At 38.4% G+C, this 17,334-nt stretch overlaps 1 protein-coding gene across 2 annotated transcripts; it reads left to right on the top strand.

Moving 5' to 3' along the window:
• Positions 1–4,159: 4,159 nt before the first annotated feature.
• Positions 4,160–16,932, top strand: ZNF639 (zinc finger protein 639). Of its 2 annotated transcripts, none has more exons than XM_040621580.1 (6): positions 4,160–4,467; positions 7,763–7,834; positions 8,480–8,548; positions 9,899–10,009; positions 12,068–12,202; positions 12,336–16,932. In XM_040621580.1, the coding sequence occupies exons 3-6, from the start codon at positions 8,491–8,493 to the stop codon at positions 13,487–13,489; spliced, it is 1,458 nt and encodes a 485-aa protein (XP_040477514.1). In that variant the 5' UTR covers positions 4,160–4,467; positions 7,763–7,834; positions 8,480–8,490; the 3' UTR covers positions 13,490–16,932. The 2 variants fall into 2 exon arrangements, with proteins under 2 accessions (XP_040477514.1, XP_040477515.1); XM_040621581.1 differs by lacking the exon at positions 4,160–4,467 and adding an exon at positions 4,595–4,692.
• Positions 16,933–17,334: the final 402 nt, after the last annotated feature.

Here is a 17,334-nt window from a genome sequence, read left to right as displayed (position 1 = left end):
TGAGCTTGACTTTACAGACAGAAACAAGGCAAAGACCTTGCAGGTGGAAAAAACATGCTGAAACACAATGGTGAGAAAGAGCTAGAGCCTATCTGTGGAATAATGAGAAGTGCTATTTGGCTAGGGTTGGGCGGGGAAAGCCTTAGGATAGTGGCTCTCGAAGTGTGATCCTGGGCCAACAACATCAGCATCACCCAGCTCCAGCCCAGATTTACCTAAATAGAAACCAGGGCCAGAGGGGTATATGGGTGGCTCAGTTGTTAAGCAACTGCCTTCGGCTCAGGTCATGATCCCAGGGTTCTGGATCGAGCCCCACATCGAGCCCCACATCGAGCCCCACATAGGGCTCCCTGCTCAGCAGGAAGCCTGCTTCTTCCTCTCCCACTCCCCCTGCTTGTGTTCCCTCTCTCGCTGGCTGTCTCTCTCTCTGTCAAATAAATAAATAAAATCTTTAAAAAAAAAAAAAGGAAAAAAGGAAACTGGGGCTAGTGCACAGGCATCTATAGTTTGACATGACCTGCTAGTGATTCTGACGCAGTCAAAGTTTGAAAAACAATGCCCTAAGAAGCTAACTGAGCATCAGACGAGGCTATCCTTACAAATTTAATTTCAGGCTGTTAAACAAGAGGGAGAGAAATGAGAAAAAAAGGATTATGAGAGAAAGAGAATGAGTTCTCTTCATCTCACACCCCAAAATAAATTACAGATAAGCTAAAAAGTTAAAGTAAAAAATGCAACCAGATATTGGGTAGAAGAAAAGATTATCTCAGCATAAGGTGAATAATAGAATCTGTAGAGAAAAAGATTAATAGACTCAGTTTCACAGCAATTTAAAACATTTGTAGCACTAACACAATTGAAAGGTAAACAACAAACTAGAAAGAAATATATGCAACATATAGCTCGAGTAAAAGGCTAAAAATTTTAACTTTCTTTAAGAAGATAAACAGCCTGTACAGCAACCTCTACGACATCGGCCAAAGCAACCTTTTTCATGACACATCCCCAAAGGCAAGAGAAACAAAAGATAAAATGAACTTATGGGACTTCATCAAGATAAAAAGCTTCTGCACAGCCAAGGAAACAGTCAAAAAAACTAAGAGGCAGCCCACGGAATGGGAGACTATATATGCAAATGACACTACAGATAAAGACTGGTATCCAAGATCTACAAAGAACTTCTCAAACTCATACACGAGAAACAAATAAACAAATCAAAAAATGGGCAGAAGATATGAACAGACACTTTTCCAATGAAGACATACAAATGGCTAACGGACACATGAAAAAATGTTCAAAATCATTAGCCATCAGGGAAATTCAAATCAAAACCACACTGAGATACCACCTTACGCCAGTTAGAATGGCAAAAATAGACAAGGCAAGAAACAACAATTGTTGGAGAGGATGTGGAGAAAGGGGATCCCTCCTACATTGTTGGTGGGAATGCAAGTTGGTACAGCCACTCTGGAAAACAGTGTGGAGGTCCCTTAAAAAGTTAAAAATTGAGCTACCCTATGATCCAGCCATTGCACTACTGGGTATTTACCCCAAAGATACAGACGTAGTGAAGAGAAGGGCCATATGCACCCCAATGTTCATAGCAGCAATGTCCACAATAGCTAAATCGTGGAAGGAGCCGAGATGCCCTTCAACAGATGACTGGATTAAGAAGTTGTGGTCCATATATACAATGGAATATTACTCAGCTATCAGAAAGAACGAGTTCTCAACATTTGCTGCAACATGGACGGCACTGGAGGAGATAATGCTAAGTGAAATAAGTCAAGCAGAGAAAGACAACTATCATATGATTTCTCTCATCTATGGAACATAAGAACTAGGATGATCAGTAGGGGAAGAAAGGGATAAAGAAAGGGGGGGTAATCAGAAGGGGGAATGAAACATGAGACTATGGACTATGAGAAACAAACTGAGGGCCTCAGAGGGGAGGGGGTGGGGGAATGGGATAGACCGGTGATGGGTGGTAAGGAGGGCACGTGTTGCATGGTGCACTGGGTGTTATACGCAACTAATGAATCATCGAGCCTTACATCGGAAACCGGGGATGTACTGTATGGTGACTAACATAATATAATAAAAAATCATTAAAAAAAAAAAAAAGAAGAAGATAAACAGCCTGTAGACAAATGGACAAAAGACATAAACTGAGAAAAATACAAATGGCCAGTAAACACACGAGAAAATATTCAAGTTCACAAAAAACAAATACAAATTAAGATGGAATACTATGATTTATTTACCAAATTAGCAGAGCATTTTTTAAAGATAGAAACAACTTAATCATCCACTATTTAACTGTACGGTTGGTTATTTAAAGTGGAATTCCAAGGTGCCACTAACATAGCATAGCATAAAGTATATCGTGCTATATTGGGGGCGGGGCTGCTACAGAATAACCTAATACGGTCCAAATTTTTAAAACCAATTCTAAATGGATATAGATTTAAAAATATATATAATGTACAACCCTTGAGCAAAATATTGCCATTGGTTAGCTCTGGGTTGCACGGTTATAACTTTTTCTTTTGCTATTCATACTTTGCTATTATCTCTATTCTGTGATAAAGATGTATCCCTTTTCTAATCAGGAAAAAAATTGAGCTATACTACCAGTGTGATAAAAAGTAGGAGAAAATGATGATGATTTAATACCCCTTGGATCAAAATTACATGAGAAGATAGCAAACTCTACAACTCGGTAATCTTTTGAGATTTGAGGGTTTCATCCCCGCAGCCACAACCCTCCGTTAAGAGGAGGAAAGGAAAAGGGAGACGCAAAAATGAAACTGGAAAACGTACTCCAGCTAATCAAAGAACATTAAGCAGCCCGATTTGTGATTATGCTAAAAGACACGTCAACATCGTGAAGCTCTTCATATTTACTTCTCGGGGTAAAGGAAAATAGTGTGGATTTGTTTGTTTGCTTGTTTAAGTAATGTGCTGCGCTGGGGCGGGTGTTTGCTCTCACTACAGAATGTTTTGAAATTCAGCCTAGAATTTAAAGATTTTGTTTGGCGCAAGGCAACGCGTGAGCGAAACAGCAACTTAAAATGGTCCCATACCACCCCCTTGTGGCTTCCACTGTGTCACATCGGGAAACAGCCCAACTACCCGAGGACGGAACCATGCATACCGTTTTCATAAATTCAACAAACACGTGTCCATTCCCTATTCGGTGGCAGATACTAACTATACTAGGATTAAAAGATACCATTAAATCTCTTCGTTCTTTATTCAGGCCATGCCAGCACTCGTAAACATTCACTTATCTGGGCTGAGTACACACTTAAAAGCTGAGGTCATAAAAACTAAGCATCGCAAACTGGTGTCCCTTTAAAATACGGCTTTATCTTCTGGGATAAAGGTGAAGGAATGGTAGTAAGGTCTGTGATTATTACTCTCTAGCGTTTGATTGGTTGGGTAGCATGTAGTAATCAAAAAAAGCACAGTGGATGTGGATGAAAAGACATGGACTGCAGCCCTAACCATCCGAGTGACCTTGAGCACGTGATAATCCACATGGGCCCCATTCATCTACTTAACAATTATTTGAACCCGGGTGCTAAGGTTACAAAAATGAGTAAGACCTCGTCTTTAGACCCTCGCTTTTCTAATTTGTAAATTGGGACTGACAACTTCAATTTAGTATCAAAAATTAAACATATGACCACCCTTGTACAGAGATGTTCATTTTTGAAACCGTGCTCACAGGTTTATTTATGCTTGTTCAATTTAATCCTCTCCACGTCTGCTCATAGGAGCTCTAAATCCGACAAGGAATTAAATAATCTAATCCAATCCCCTATAATTTTACATTCATTCCACCGGGATTTCTTGAATCAAGGAATCCGGCTAAAGCCTAATAACGACTCGAGATCTTCAAGATTCTCAACCTCCTGCCCTGTGAACAGCATCGCAGCCCTGCGTATTTCTTTGGTGGGGCCTCAGTAAAACCTTGACACGGCCGTCGCCCTTCAGATCCCCAGCAAGCAGCTGCCACTCTGGGGGTTGAAATGCTATTTGCCAAATCTAACTTGTGCAAGACCGCTCTCGGACGCCCCCTGGAGGAGCCGCGTGGGAAAGGGGCCGCTAGCTCGCTGCTCTTCTCCCACCTCTCTGGAGGCGAGAGGAAGGGCTGGGAGCCCGCGGCGGGGGGGGAGTTCCCTCGGCGGCCTTGCGGGGAACAATTCTAGGGAGTGGAATCACCCGCTTGGCTCCGGAGGGGCGGTACCCAGCCCGGAAGAAGCCTGCGGCGGCAAAGAAGTGCCGGCAGGGGGCGCGGGCCGCCTGGCCACCCCCGGGCTAAAGGCCGGTGGTCCCTCCCAGGTCTGGTGTGCGGCGTGGCCGCGCCGCGCGATCCCCTGCCCCCCCACTCTCACCTCGTCACCTCCCCGCCCAGTCGGCGGGCCCCTGAGGTGCGCGGCGCAGGCGCGGAGCGAGGCGGTGAGTGCGGCCGCCGAGCCTGGGCCTGGGGCCTGGCGGGCAGGGCGTGAGGCGCGCGGGAGGGAGAAGGGCCGGGCCGGCCCGGGGGAGCGCCCGGGAGCGCGAGGGCCACAGCGGCGCCGCCCGCCGGCAGGGCCGCGCGTCCGCTCCGCCCGCACTCGGGCTCCTCGACTGCCGCCGCCTCAGAGCTGCGCCTGGGCTGGCCGGGCGGGCCCCGGGGTCCTGGTGAGTGTGAGGGAGGAGCGGGCCAGCGGCGTGCGGACGCAGCCTCCCACGGGAGAGGGCAGGGAAGACCTGACGGCGTCTTTTAAGATGAAACTCTGCCTCCGTTTTATGGCGGGATGGCGGCCCCTCCCCCATCCCGGAGGCAGTTCCACCCCCCGCGGAGGACGTCTCGGCCCCCTGCTGCTGTTTGCCTTATGGCGCCTTTGGGGTCGGGGTTTGGCAGTCCCCTCTGGTCGCCTGGCCCTGCTGGGCCCGGCGCGTGGCGCGGGCGTGGACGCGGCTGGGTCCAGGGTGCTGCTGCGCGGCCGCTCTGACCCGCGCAGTGTCCGGGGGCGGCTGGGCTCCCGATGCCCGTCCGTGCCAGGCTGGCCCCTGGCCGTGCGGAGCGGCTTCGGGACCCTCTGGCAGCGCATCCCTTGTTCGCCCCCGAGCCACGGCCGCAGAAAGCAGGCGTCCGTCCTGGCGCTCTCGTCTCCGGCCAGTCGCCTGGGCCGCTCCTTAGGGTGCTCATACACCCCTTTTGCTTTTCTTTTTCAGTACAACCTAGGAACGCGAGTAATATGAAGCAGCTTATGTCTCTGCAAAGAGATAAAAAATTTGTACTTGGGCAAAGACTGACACTCAAGTGGGATGTACCGTGGGTTCTAATTCAAAAACTCTCCTGAAACATTTTTGTGTTTCAGTTCTTTTAAAATCTGGAGAATATATACTTATTTTGAAATGAGGGTGAAAAAGAACTTGCTTTTAAAATCTTATTGTAAAAAATGGAGCTTTTGATTGTAAATACTCACCTTATTTTGATACCAGTTAGAGAATATTTATATTACTTGAAAAGCTTTAGATGTTGATCTATTTGATATAGGTACTGATTGCCTGTTATATGGCATTTTGTAGACATTTTTGTTAAAAAAAAAAAAGGTGGAAAGATGCTGATATGTATTTTGTAAGTTAAAAATTTAATGTTTCGTGTGGCATGGTGTCATTTTTGTAAATGTAATACACACACACACACCTACCTTAGCATAGGAAAATGTCTAGATGTCTATATACCAAAATGTTAACAACGGTTTTTCTGGTTGAATAGATGCAAGGTGATTTAATTAATTTAAATTAATTTCTAACCTTTTTTCTAATTTTCCTGCAGTGACATGTATTACATGGGTAGTTTGTTAAGTGGGGAAGAGGGAGTGAATGGTAAGGTTCGTGTGATTCAGAATCTTCCCCGCAAGAGGAAGACTAGTGAGCAATGTTCATATGACATCTTGGAGTAAAAAGCCAAACTTCTTCATCAGGACAGTTACGTATACAAAAAGCACATGAGAATATTTGCTGAAATGAAGGATGGTTAGCATTTCTGGTCTTGAGTAGGCATTCTAGCATCATGCTGAAAGGGTGCCTGATAAATGTTTGGGTATTGTTCAGCCCTAGGTAGGAGTCAGACCTTTCCTGATCAAGGTGATCCTATTCCTCTCACCTGACAGTCTGAATCCAGGCCAGCTTGCAATGTTAATTTTAATGCCATGCTTGGTTTCCTTTACTTACTTTTTCATTCTTCAAGTTGGAAAGAATTTAAAGTGTATTCTGAAATAGCAAGAGGCTACTTTAATGTTTGGCCGATAGTTTCCATTGTTCTCCTTGATAGTTTTAGAATATTTAAAACATGAAGTGTAGTGCTTTGGGCTGTATAAATTCCGGAAGTGTACAGAACGGGTATTAGGAATAAGTCTTGAGATTTTAGTTTATTACATAATAAATTTTTGATTTTTGAATGCACTTGATTGGCTTTGAAGGGTTCAAGGAATGCTATTTGTGTTAGGTGAACCGTTAAATATAGAGATACTATTTCTAAATCTCACTGTTGTCGGTTTCTTTGGGTGATTCCCTTCCCTTCCTCCCAATTGGTGACTGAGTAAGAACTGGAAGATGTAGCTTGCTAGTAATAGCGATTAGCAATGAAAATTACTTACACAGAATTAGTTGTTCAAAACTCAAGAGCAGAAGACATGCTCTTTCAGCTCTGGTTCTGCCATTTAGTTGAGTTGACTTTCACTGTATGCTTCATCACTAAAATTGGAGTGAGTTTGGTGGTAGCCCTTCTATGTACCTCACAGGATTGTTGTGAAGATCAAATAAAATAAGAGGAAAATGCTCAATAAACTAAAAAGCACTATCTTATTACTGTATGATCACATCACCTGGAGTTTTAATTAATATGCCCAGAACTTAGTGAAGCAGCAAAAATAGTGTGTGCACCTCAGGTATCTTATTTACCCTTAGAAACAAGATGGTCTCAGTAATGATACCAAGTTCTACCTGCTATGTATATCACTTTGACAAAGAGAAAAGCAGCATATAAAGCTGGTGGAGGAAACGTCCATTTCTTTTTCTGACATTCCTTACTTGCCCACTTCTACAATGAAAGAACACTAACCTGAAATGAAAGAGATGATTCTGATTCTGACACTAATCTGTTACTTGAATTGGGGTGATCACTTTTATCTATTTGTTTCCAAAGCTTGCGCTTTAAAATTAGATCTTTATTCAAATTCCAACTCTACCACTTATTAAGAATTGCCTTAATTTTATTGTGCCTCAGTTTCCTCTTCAATAACAAAGGGTAAATAATCAATTTTGAGAAAGTGTATATTTTTCATATTATAGGATTAAATAAGATAAAGCATGTGCACAGCCTGGCACATGATTGGTCATTGTCCTTATATTGTTAAATAGTCTATAAGGACTTAAACAGCTTGAAGTCTGATTTGGTTTGCTTTCATTGTATTTGCTTTCATTATGGCTGAAGAAGCAGATTTGTATTCCTATTTGTAGTCCTGTTTTCTAAAGCTATAGCTTTAGAAGGTAAATTCATTTCACAGAAATGACACATGTATATACTCATATATTTATCAGTTTTTAGTGCTTAATACAGTATACTCAAAAGATTATTTATACTTGGATTAAATCCATGTAACTTTCCAGTTAATTAAAGACCTGGTGCCATCGTGTTCTTGAGTCTCAGAAGTGAAATACATTTTTGCTTATGTGACTTCTGTTGTGTTTTTTCCTACAGGCATTTTTTACCATCTGTGAAAACTTTCCTGTAATTCATTTCTCCTCACTACAGTATTAAGAATTATACCAAGTAAGTGGAATGTGGTAAAACCAATTAGTCAATTTTGTAACAGTCCGTGGGAATTTAATCATTTAATGATTAAACAAAAGTTGCTGCCTGTTTTGTTCAAAATAGAATGTTGAATGTGACCTTATAAATAAGAAAAGGATTTTTTCTTAAAAAATATATTCTGAGCTTCTATGTGATGAGTATATTTTCTGGAAGTCGGTATCGATATAGATTTGTAACAATATTTTTATAAGGGAATATATCCATCTTTAGCTTGAAAACTGTATCAACATATTCCCATTTGTAAGAAATGTACCTGTCTTATTCTTAATAGGGTACTATAACAATTTTTTTAATAAAAGATAATTTAAGAGTATGGCTTATTGTAATTATCCAGTCCTCAAAATTACATCAGCATTTGAAATGGACTTCTCAACCTCACCAAGAAAAAAAAAAAACAGGTGTTAGTGTCCTGCCTTTAAACTTGATCAGAAAAATAAATCCAAAATATAAACAGAAGCATTGTTTAGCACTTATCTTACAAAGTAGATTTTCAAGTGGCGCACACATTTCTTATTACCAGTAAGTTATTTGGTTAGAAGGAATTTTTATAAAATATTAACAGTCTTTATTTGTGGTATTTTTGTTAAATTTTTCCATTTTTAGATTGAAAAGATATGAATGAATATCCTAAAAAAAGAAAAAGGAAGACATTACACCCTTCTCGTTACTCAGGTCAGTCGGTTATTTTAAAGTTGGGCCTTGGATTAAGTACCATGCATTTGTATTCTTACCATTTTCTCATAAAGAATCAGATAACAGTTAAATATCTGGGTCAATTTTTAGGTAAGAGAAAATTTTAAGTTCTCTGAATATATATTCCTCATTGTCTACCATGTGCTAGGCACACATCAGAAGTTTACAGACATTATTTAATACTTACAACTTAATGGTTGATAGGTATTTAAAATTAGATATCCAAGGTTGCATGCTTATACAGCATAATTGAGATTTGCTTGTGTGATTCCCAAACTTGTTCTTAAGGCACAACATTAACCTTGGTGGAAGATATTTGGATCATTGGGAAAAAATTTTTATCCTATACATTATTTTCAGAAATGTGAACTTTATTTTAATTATGTTATTTTAGGTCCTTTGGTTGAGGTTGGCTCTGCTATCTTGGCAATAAGAGAGGTCTTAAGAAGAGAGGTTTTTGATTTGACTCGTGGAATTTAAGAAACAAAACAGAGGACATAGGGGAAGGGAGGGAAAAATAAAACAAGATGAAATCAGAGGAAGACAAACCATAAGAGACTCTTCATCATGGGAAACAAACAGGGTTGCTGGGGTGGGGGGAGGGGCTAACTGGGTGATGGACATTAAGGAGGTCATGTGATATAATGAGCACTAGGTGTTATATGAGACTGATGAATCCCTGAACTCTACCTCTGAAACTAATAATATATGTTAATTAATTGAATTTAAATAAGTTTAAAAAATAATAAAGTATATGTTGGTGCACAAAGAAAAAGAGAGAGGTCTTTGTGGCCTCCTGTAACTAATCTCACATATCAATGTTTGAGACAGTCTCTGACATACCCGCTAGCCCACCCAAGCTACACATTCTTCATATCTGAGGAAATTAAGCCTGATTTACTGCCTCCTAGCCCCTCCCAGACAAGACTTGAAATGACTATTCAGAAGCCCTAATTGGTCCTCAGACCATTTCCCCTGTGCCTTGTGCATTCTCTTCACTACATGGCAGATCTTCTTGGTAGTTAATTCAATGTTAATTCAATGTTTTTTGCAGTTAGTACATTTATTGCATATTTACAATCTGTGGAATCCTGACAGTAAGGCCGATCTATCTTTGTGTGCTTCAAGTGTTATATTGTAAGTCATGTAATTTGTGTTTCTTTCAAAGCTCAATGTCAAAATCAGATCTGGAATATAGAAGCTTTCAGAATTGAGGGAAATATTAATACCTCATTACAAATATGAAGATTTATATATGTTGGATAAAGGGATGGCTGTTATTAAATGTATATATTTTTTAAATTTTTCAAATTTTGTTTTTATGTTCAGATTCCTCTGGAATAAGCAGAATTGCAGATGGATTCAATGGAATTTTTTCTGATCATTGTTATAGTGTTTGTTCTATGAGACAACCAGACTTAAAATATTTTGACAACAAAGGTATATCTAATACTTTCCAAAATATCCTTTAAGTTGCTTTTATGTGTTTTTATTTCTTACTTGAAAATGTGGGTGAAAGTTATCACTTTTAAATGGGCAAGTATTCAGTTTGTTTAAATGTAAGGAAATGACGTTTTTTGAAAGAAAGCAAGTATGAATTTTTAATTTTTAACATTATTTCAGACCTATAAATAAAAACCACACTTTCCTAAGTCCATTTTTGGTGGCAAGGAATTGGTGGAAAAGTAAGACTGACCCAGAGCTGGAAGCATTTATGATGAAAGGTTAGGAGTAGTGTTACACAGTTCTCCCACTCAGCTGTAGTCTAGAGGGCTAATGGAAGGAGCAGAGGGAGAAGGATTTGGTGTTTTTCAGTCTTGCATCTTTTAGTGACTTGTCGAGAGTGTTGGGTAAATGATAAAAATTTGCATTTACTGTCTTCTTTCTTTGCAACCATCAAAACTGCCAATTTCCTTGAGCTTCTATCAGAGGCACAGAAACATAATTTTTTAAAAAGCATAAGGAGTTGGAGACATTTGTAGGAACTCATGTTTGGCTTAATAGAGATACAGATGGTTACATACAGAGATATTTATTGATATGTCCATGTATATGTAGCAATATACAAATGTTTTTACTCTGTTAGCTGAGAGGGCCTAAAAGAAATGATGCCCCAGTAGGAGTGAGCCCAGATTTTGGTTTCTAAAACCATTCTCCAACAAAACCAACTAGCACTTAGAGAAATGGCTGGTTCTAGTTCTGAGGTGGGAAATACGTACGATGAGCCTGGAGTGTTTTGTGGTGCCAGAAAATAAGGAAGTACTCAATACACGCACACCATACAGGTACGTCAAAGGAACACAGGAGCCAACTAAAAGAGCTCCCAGTAGCCAAAGCTGAAACAATTTGAGAGAAAAAAAAGAATTATAACTCAAAATATAAAATAAATATTCCTGAGTCCATACTGATGTGATTGAATGAGTAAATAAATAGAAACTGTACAGAAGTCCAAATTATTTATGCAGACGCTCCTCCCTCAAGGAGGTGGAACATAACTTTCCACTCCTTAAATGGGGACTGCATACAGGGACTTCATTCCAAAGCATGGAGTATGGAAAGTAAAAGAGTGATTTTACAGCAGAGAAACCTGACCGATACTCCTTCAACCAGGTGATCACCGTCAACATCTACAGTAATAAATCGTGTTAGTACTACGCACCCTTGATATGATGTGATAAAAATGGCAGCTTGCCTTTCTGGTCTACCTCTAGTAACCCATAATCCCAGTCCAATCATGGGCCATCCTACAAAATACCTGACACTCCACTCCTCAAAACTGTCATGGTCATCAAAAACAGGGAAAGTCTGAGAAACTGCCACAGCTAACAGTATCCTAGAGAGAGGGGATAGCTAAATGTGATGTGGAATCTTAGGATCTTGAAACAGAAAAAGGACCTTAGGTAAAAATTAAGGAAATCTGCTTAAGTATGGACTTTAGTTAATACCATCTTACTGGTATTGGTTATTAATTGGAACAAATGTATCATATTAGGGGAATGGGGAAACTGAAATGTAATGTAAGAGAATGAGAAACTGAATGCAGAATATCTGGGAATTCTCTGTACTATCTTCTCAAATTTTTTCTGAGAACTTCTAAAAAATAAAGTCTTTTAAAAACAACAGTGACATGATGATGTTGAAGCCCAGTTTTTTCTACTGACCTGTATTTCAGTTTTCCCATGCTAACTTTAAAACATTGGGTCTGGACTGAGAGAATAAAGGCTTATTCAAACTCAGTAATTTAAACTGAAAATTCCTAAGTAACTTTAAAAAGTATATTCTAGTCCAAATGGGGCACGGATGCAAAAGCAGTTGCTTGTTGACAGATTTTTGTGTGTGTCTGTTGGATAATATCCCTTTTTCTGGCTAAATCTAAGTCCTTTAGTTCCTGTTGGAATTCAAAATTATGTTTAAAATGCTTAGTGCTTTGTTTAATAATAATTAGTATTTAATGCTTTGATATAAATAATAAGTATTTTTCCAAATCTCTTTTTACAGATGATGATTCTGATACAGAGACATCAAATGACTTGCCAAAATTTACAGATGGAATCAAGGCCAGAAATAGAAATCAGAACTACCTGGTTCCCAGTCCTGTACTTAGAATTCTAGACCACACTGCCTTTTCTGCAGGTTAGGGAAATCAGTTAATAGCATTTACTTATTTTATATAGATTAATGAAAAAATTATGTATAAAATACATTTTTTGCCAATTTTTCAGTAGGTCTTATTTAGTAATAATAATAGACATGTTATATTTTTCAGAAAAATCTGCTGATATTGAAATTTGTGATGAAGAGTGTGACTCACCTGAGTCAGTCAACCAGCAAACTCAAGAGGAGAGCCCTATAGAAGTTCACACTGCTGAAGATGTTCCAATTGCTGCAGAAGTACATGCGATTTCTGAAGATTATGATATAGAGACAGAAAACAATTCCTCGGAAAGTCTGCAAGACCAAACTGATGAGGAGCCACCAGCTAAACTTTGTAAAATTCTTGACAAGAGCCAAGCTTTGAATGTGACTGCCCAACAGAAATGGCCTTTACTGAGAGCCAATAGCAGTGGCCTCTATAAGTGTGAACTTTGTGAGTTTAACAGCAAATATTTTTCTGATTTAAAGCAGCATATGATCCTGAAGCATAAGCGTACTGATTCAAATGTGTGTCGAGTATGCAAGGAAAGTTTCTCTACCAACATGCTTTTGATCGAACATGCCAAACTGCATGAAGAGGATCCCTACATTTGTAAATACTGTGATTATAAAACAGTGATTTTTGAGAACCTCAGCCAGCACATTGCAGACACCCATTTTAGTGACCACCTCTATTGGTGTGAACAGTGCGATGTACAGTTCTCCTCAAGCAGTGAACTCTACCTACATTTCCAGGAGCACAGCTGTGATGAACAGTACTTGTGTCAGTTTTGTGAGCATGAAACAAATGATCCAGAAGATTTGCATAGCCATGTGGTAAATGAACATGCATGTAAATTAATTGAGTTAAGTGATAAGTATAACAATGGAGAACATGGACAGTACAGCCTCTTAAGCAAAATTACTTTTGACAAATGTAAAAACTTCTTTGTATGTCAAGTATGTGGTTTTCGGAGTAGGCTTCATACAAATGTTAACAGGCATGTTGCTATTGAACATACTAAAATTTTTCCTCATGTTTGTGATGACTGTGGGAAAGGCTTTTCAAGTATGCTAGAATATTGCAAACATTTAAATTCACACTTATCTGAAGGGATTTATTTATGTCAATACTGTGAATATTCAACAGGACAAATTGAAGATCTTAAAATTCATCTAGATTTCAAGCATTCAGCTGACTTACCTCATAAATGTAGTGACTGCTTGATGAGGTTTGGAAATGAGAGGGAATTAATAAGTCACCTTCCGGTCCATGAGACAACTTGATTATTTTCTTTAACTGCCATAATGTTAATGTAAGATAATAAATTTGACTTTTTTGGAGATGTTAAAATGGATAATTTTAAACATAACTTATGAGAATTGCTTTTAACAAGATTTTTTTAATTGTCCAATTTTCTTGGCATTGGTACATTTTTCAGTATACAATGGTATCCTAAATGTGGTATTTTCAGTGCATGGTAGTTTTAACCACTCTTGGTGTCTGTTGTCTTGTTTCTTACATAAGCTCTGATTTCATGAATTGATGAGAAACAGATGTACTAAAGAAACTAGACTACAGTTTTCCTTCCATAACCATGGGTGCTATTAACTTTTTTAAACTCCAGACAAACTCAGTTTTTCATGTATGAGGTCATTAAAGTACTGCACTATCAGAACTTAAATGCAATGTACCATACAATGAAGCCCACTGATATTCCCATTAATAAGAACCCAAACCGTCCCAGATAATCCCCAACAGGAATTATCCCCAAGACTCAGTGGACTCTCCATCTGTGTAATTCTTTTAACAACACTAGGAGGCAAGTGTTATAGTAGGAAGGGAAGATCCAGTTTTGTTGGCAGTCTTTTTTTTTTTTTTTTTTTTAATTCTCATTCTATTTTAGCCCCTATCTATGAGTTAAATGATTTAAGATGGGAGTGAGGAGGAACTGGTAAGGGGTTAGACAATAAAAATGAACATTTCATAGCTCAACCTTTTCACAATTCATTTTCAGTTATAGCAAAGTAAGCCCAAACTGCTGATGTCAAATCATTTATTCACTGAGAAAACCCACTGAGGTATTAATCTAGAATTAGGAAGATCTGGAAGATAAGGGGTTCTGGCTTTCTTCTTGGCTTGTAGATGGCCGTCTTCATTCACATGGTGTTCTCCTTGTATGCAAGTCTGTTTCTCAAACTACCCCTTTTTATGAGGTCACCAGTCATACCGGATTAGGGCTAACCCTAATGACCTTATTTTAACCCAGTAAAGATCCTATCTCCAAATACAGTCATATTTTTAGGTACTGGGGCTCAGGATTTCAACATTTGAATTGGGGGATGGGAGAAAGAGACATAACCACAATTCAATAGCAACTTCTTAAATAGCAGTATCACAAAGATATGATTTTGTCTATCATTGAATTCTAATAAACACTGCTGCTGACAAACAGTATTGTTGAGGAATATTGATATAGTTGAAGAGATCAATTTACAACCTATGGTTTCCCACTACAAGAACCATGGAAATTTAGTCTATTTTGAGAATGGTGGCAGCAACAAGTTTTTTCAAAACAAATCATTTTTAGCTCTACTATTGTCATATATGCATAATTGTATTCCTAGAAACTCATCTGATTGGAACATTCCAGGTAGGGCTACCTGTTAGAAATGTTTCTGAGAAGACTTAATATCAGAGTGGTTTAAACTGGAAGAGAACCTTAGAAACCATCTGATCTAAACCCTCTAGTTCTCTGAGTTTCTTGTAGAAATAGGCCAAGGTCACAAACCACTTGTAGCAGACAGAAGTGGAATCCGAGTTATTTGGCTTCCAGTGTGATAATGTTTCCATTACACCATGTTACATTAAAATCTAAGCTTCGTCCTTGGGGTGTTTTTCATGACTACTTAACCTAGCTGTTCGGCTACCTTCTGGGTAATTGTTTTTATGCCTTTTTTACATACATCCACCTTCAAGAATTTTATTTTTAGGAAACAGACTAAATAAGTAATGCCTTGGTGGGTTTTTTTCAAATTTGTATTTTATTGCTTTGCATTTGATCACCTTAGTAATCAAAATAATTGTAATGAAACCTCTAGAGATATTAATCCAAGTTTTAGAACCATGTAATTTTTTACTTTTTGATGTATCTGCATCTTGAGGCAGTTTGTCCACTAAAAACTTTTTGCTTTGACTCAGCTTTCAAATAAGTCAATGGCACCATAAATTGCTTGGATAGCTGATTTATATTTTTAGCTTAAAGAACTTATTTGGAAAAACAACCCTAACTAAAAAGAGACTTTTCTAACTACTGGGTTTTTCCCCCTCGAAAACAAACATTTCCACTGAACTCTTGTGATTTGAAGCACAGTTTAAGTCTAAGAATACATAACTGATAGTGATGTTTATGCACTACAATAGAATTCTTGGCAGTAGTGTTGGGCCATTTTTTATTTCTTGCTTTTTTTATCTTCACCTTGCAATGACTTATTACTTAAGAAATTCCAAATTTCCCCTGTACTCTAAAATTTGAAAGTGATTCTGCACTACTCAAAAGCCTCTCTTCCTGTTTGTAAATTCACCAGTTTTACCATTTTAAATCACCTCTCTTAGATTTCCTGAATCTGTGTCATCACATACTAACCAGCTTCTCCATTTCACAGAGTCCGTAGCCTGTTGTTAGGTAATTGCTGAATTGTTGGCAGGTGTAGTATATGAAAGGTTTTTTGGGTTTTTTTAATAGACTAACACTAGTCCTAATTTTTAAATCTGATTTGCAAAACATTGTATTACTTAATTTCTGGCACTTTACCATTAACCTTACTTTTGCTTGTTTTGTCAGTATTACTACCTTTTGCAAGAGGTTTAATATGTTTCCCAAACCACTATGATTCACTTTTAATGGAATTTTAATGCCTAAAAAGCACTATGACTTAATACAAATTTGAAAAAGCTAATAAAAATCAAATGGCCACAATCCTCTTGGGAAGCAGATTGGTTTACCAAAAAATCAATATTCGTTAAGAATTTAAGTGAGGGGCGCCTGGGTGGCACAGCGGATAGGCGCTGCCTTCGGCTCAGGGCGTGATCCTGGCGTTATGGGATCGAGCCCCACATCGGGCTCCTCTGCTATGAGCCTGCTTCTTCCTCTCCCACTCCCCCTGCTGTGTTCCCTCTTTCGCTGGCTGTCTCTATCTCTGTCTGTCAAATAAATAAATAAAATCTTTAAAAAAAAAAAAAAGAATTTAAGTGAAAACAAATAAAGACCAAACTTCCCAATGGAGAAGAAAATTTGGTTGGTCAGGTTTACCCTATAATTAGCACAGTCTCATTCCTACAAATTTAAATGAGATTTGGGGGTATATATTCCTTTGCCTATAACTTTCAGTTCTGATGACTGAAGATAGAGTACCTACAAGAATTTTTGTTCATGGCATTTAGGTTATGGATTTACATGTACTCCTTATATTGGTTTAGCTTTCGATAAATTAATCTTTTAAGACAACATTCAAATCTAGGAGAAAGAAATGTGTACATTTGTGTTGTAAAATATAAATTCACAAAGCTAAAAGTTGTCATGTAATTATATGAAGTTGTATGTTCAATTTGTAAATGTAAAAACTAAAATTTTAAGACAGTGTTGTTTGAAGCCTACTTCATACTAGCCATTGAAAATAATTTTCTGGATAAAGACTTTCTGTATTAAAGCATCAGCCATCACAACTTCCTTAAGTTCATTCTCCTTAGTAATCTTGGTGTTAAACTGGTAACTGCCCAAACCCAAAATAAATCTCATTTATGAAAATTAATTTCTTCATTCTAAAAAGAAACAATATTGGGGGGGCAGTAGGCTAGCTCAGTCAGGGCATGAGACTCTTGATCTCAGGGTTGTGAGTTCAAGCCCCATGTTGGGTATAGAGATTACTTAAAATCCTTTTAAAAAATAAAAACTAAAAAAATAATTTTCTCACACTGCTACATAGTAATATTGTATTATCTATTAGTATTATTCCCACATTTTAAGAAGGGTGATTATTTAGACAGTTTTTTAAAGGAATTTTTGTTATTAAAACTTTCAAAAGTGTTATTTTTGGTCTTAAAAAGGCAAGTGAATATAACCTGAATAGTC

The sequence above is a fragment of the Ursus maritimus genome, unplaced genomic scaffold (assembly GCF_017311325.1).
Source record: "Ursus maritimus isolate PB19 unplaced genomic scaffold, ASM1731132v1 scaffold_4, whole genome shotgun sequence".
Lineage (NCBI taxonomy): Eukaryota > Metazoa > Chordata > Mammalia > Carnivora > Ursidae > Ursus > Ursus maritimus.
This window is presented reverse-complemented; position numbering and strand designations above follow the sequence as displayed.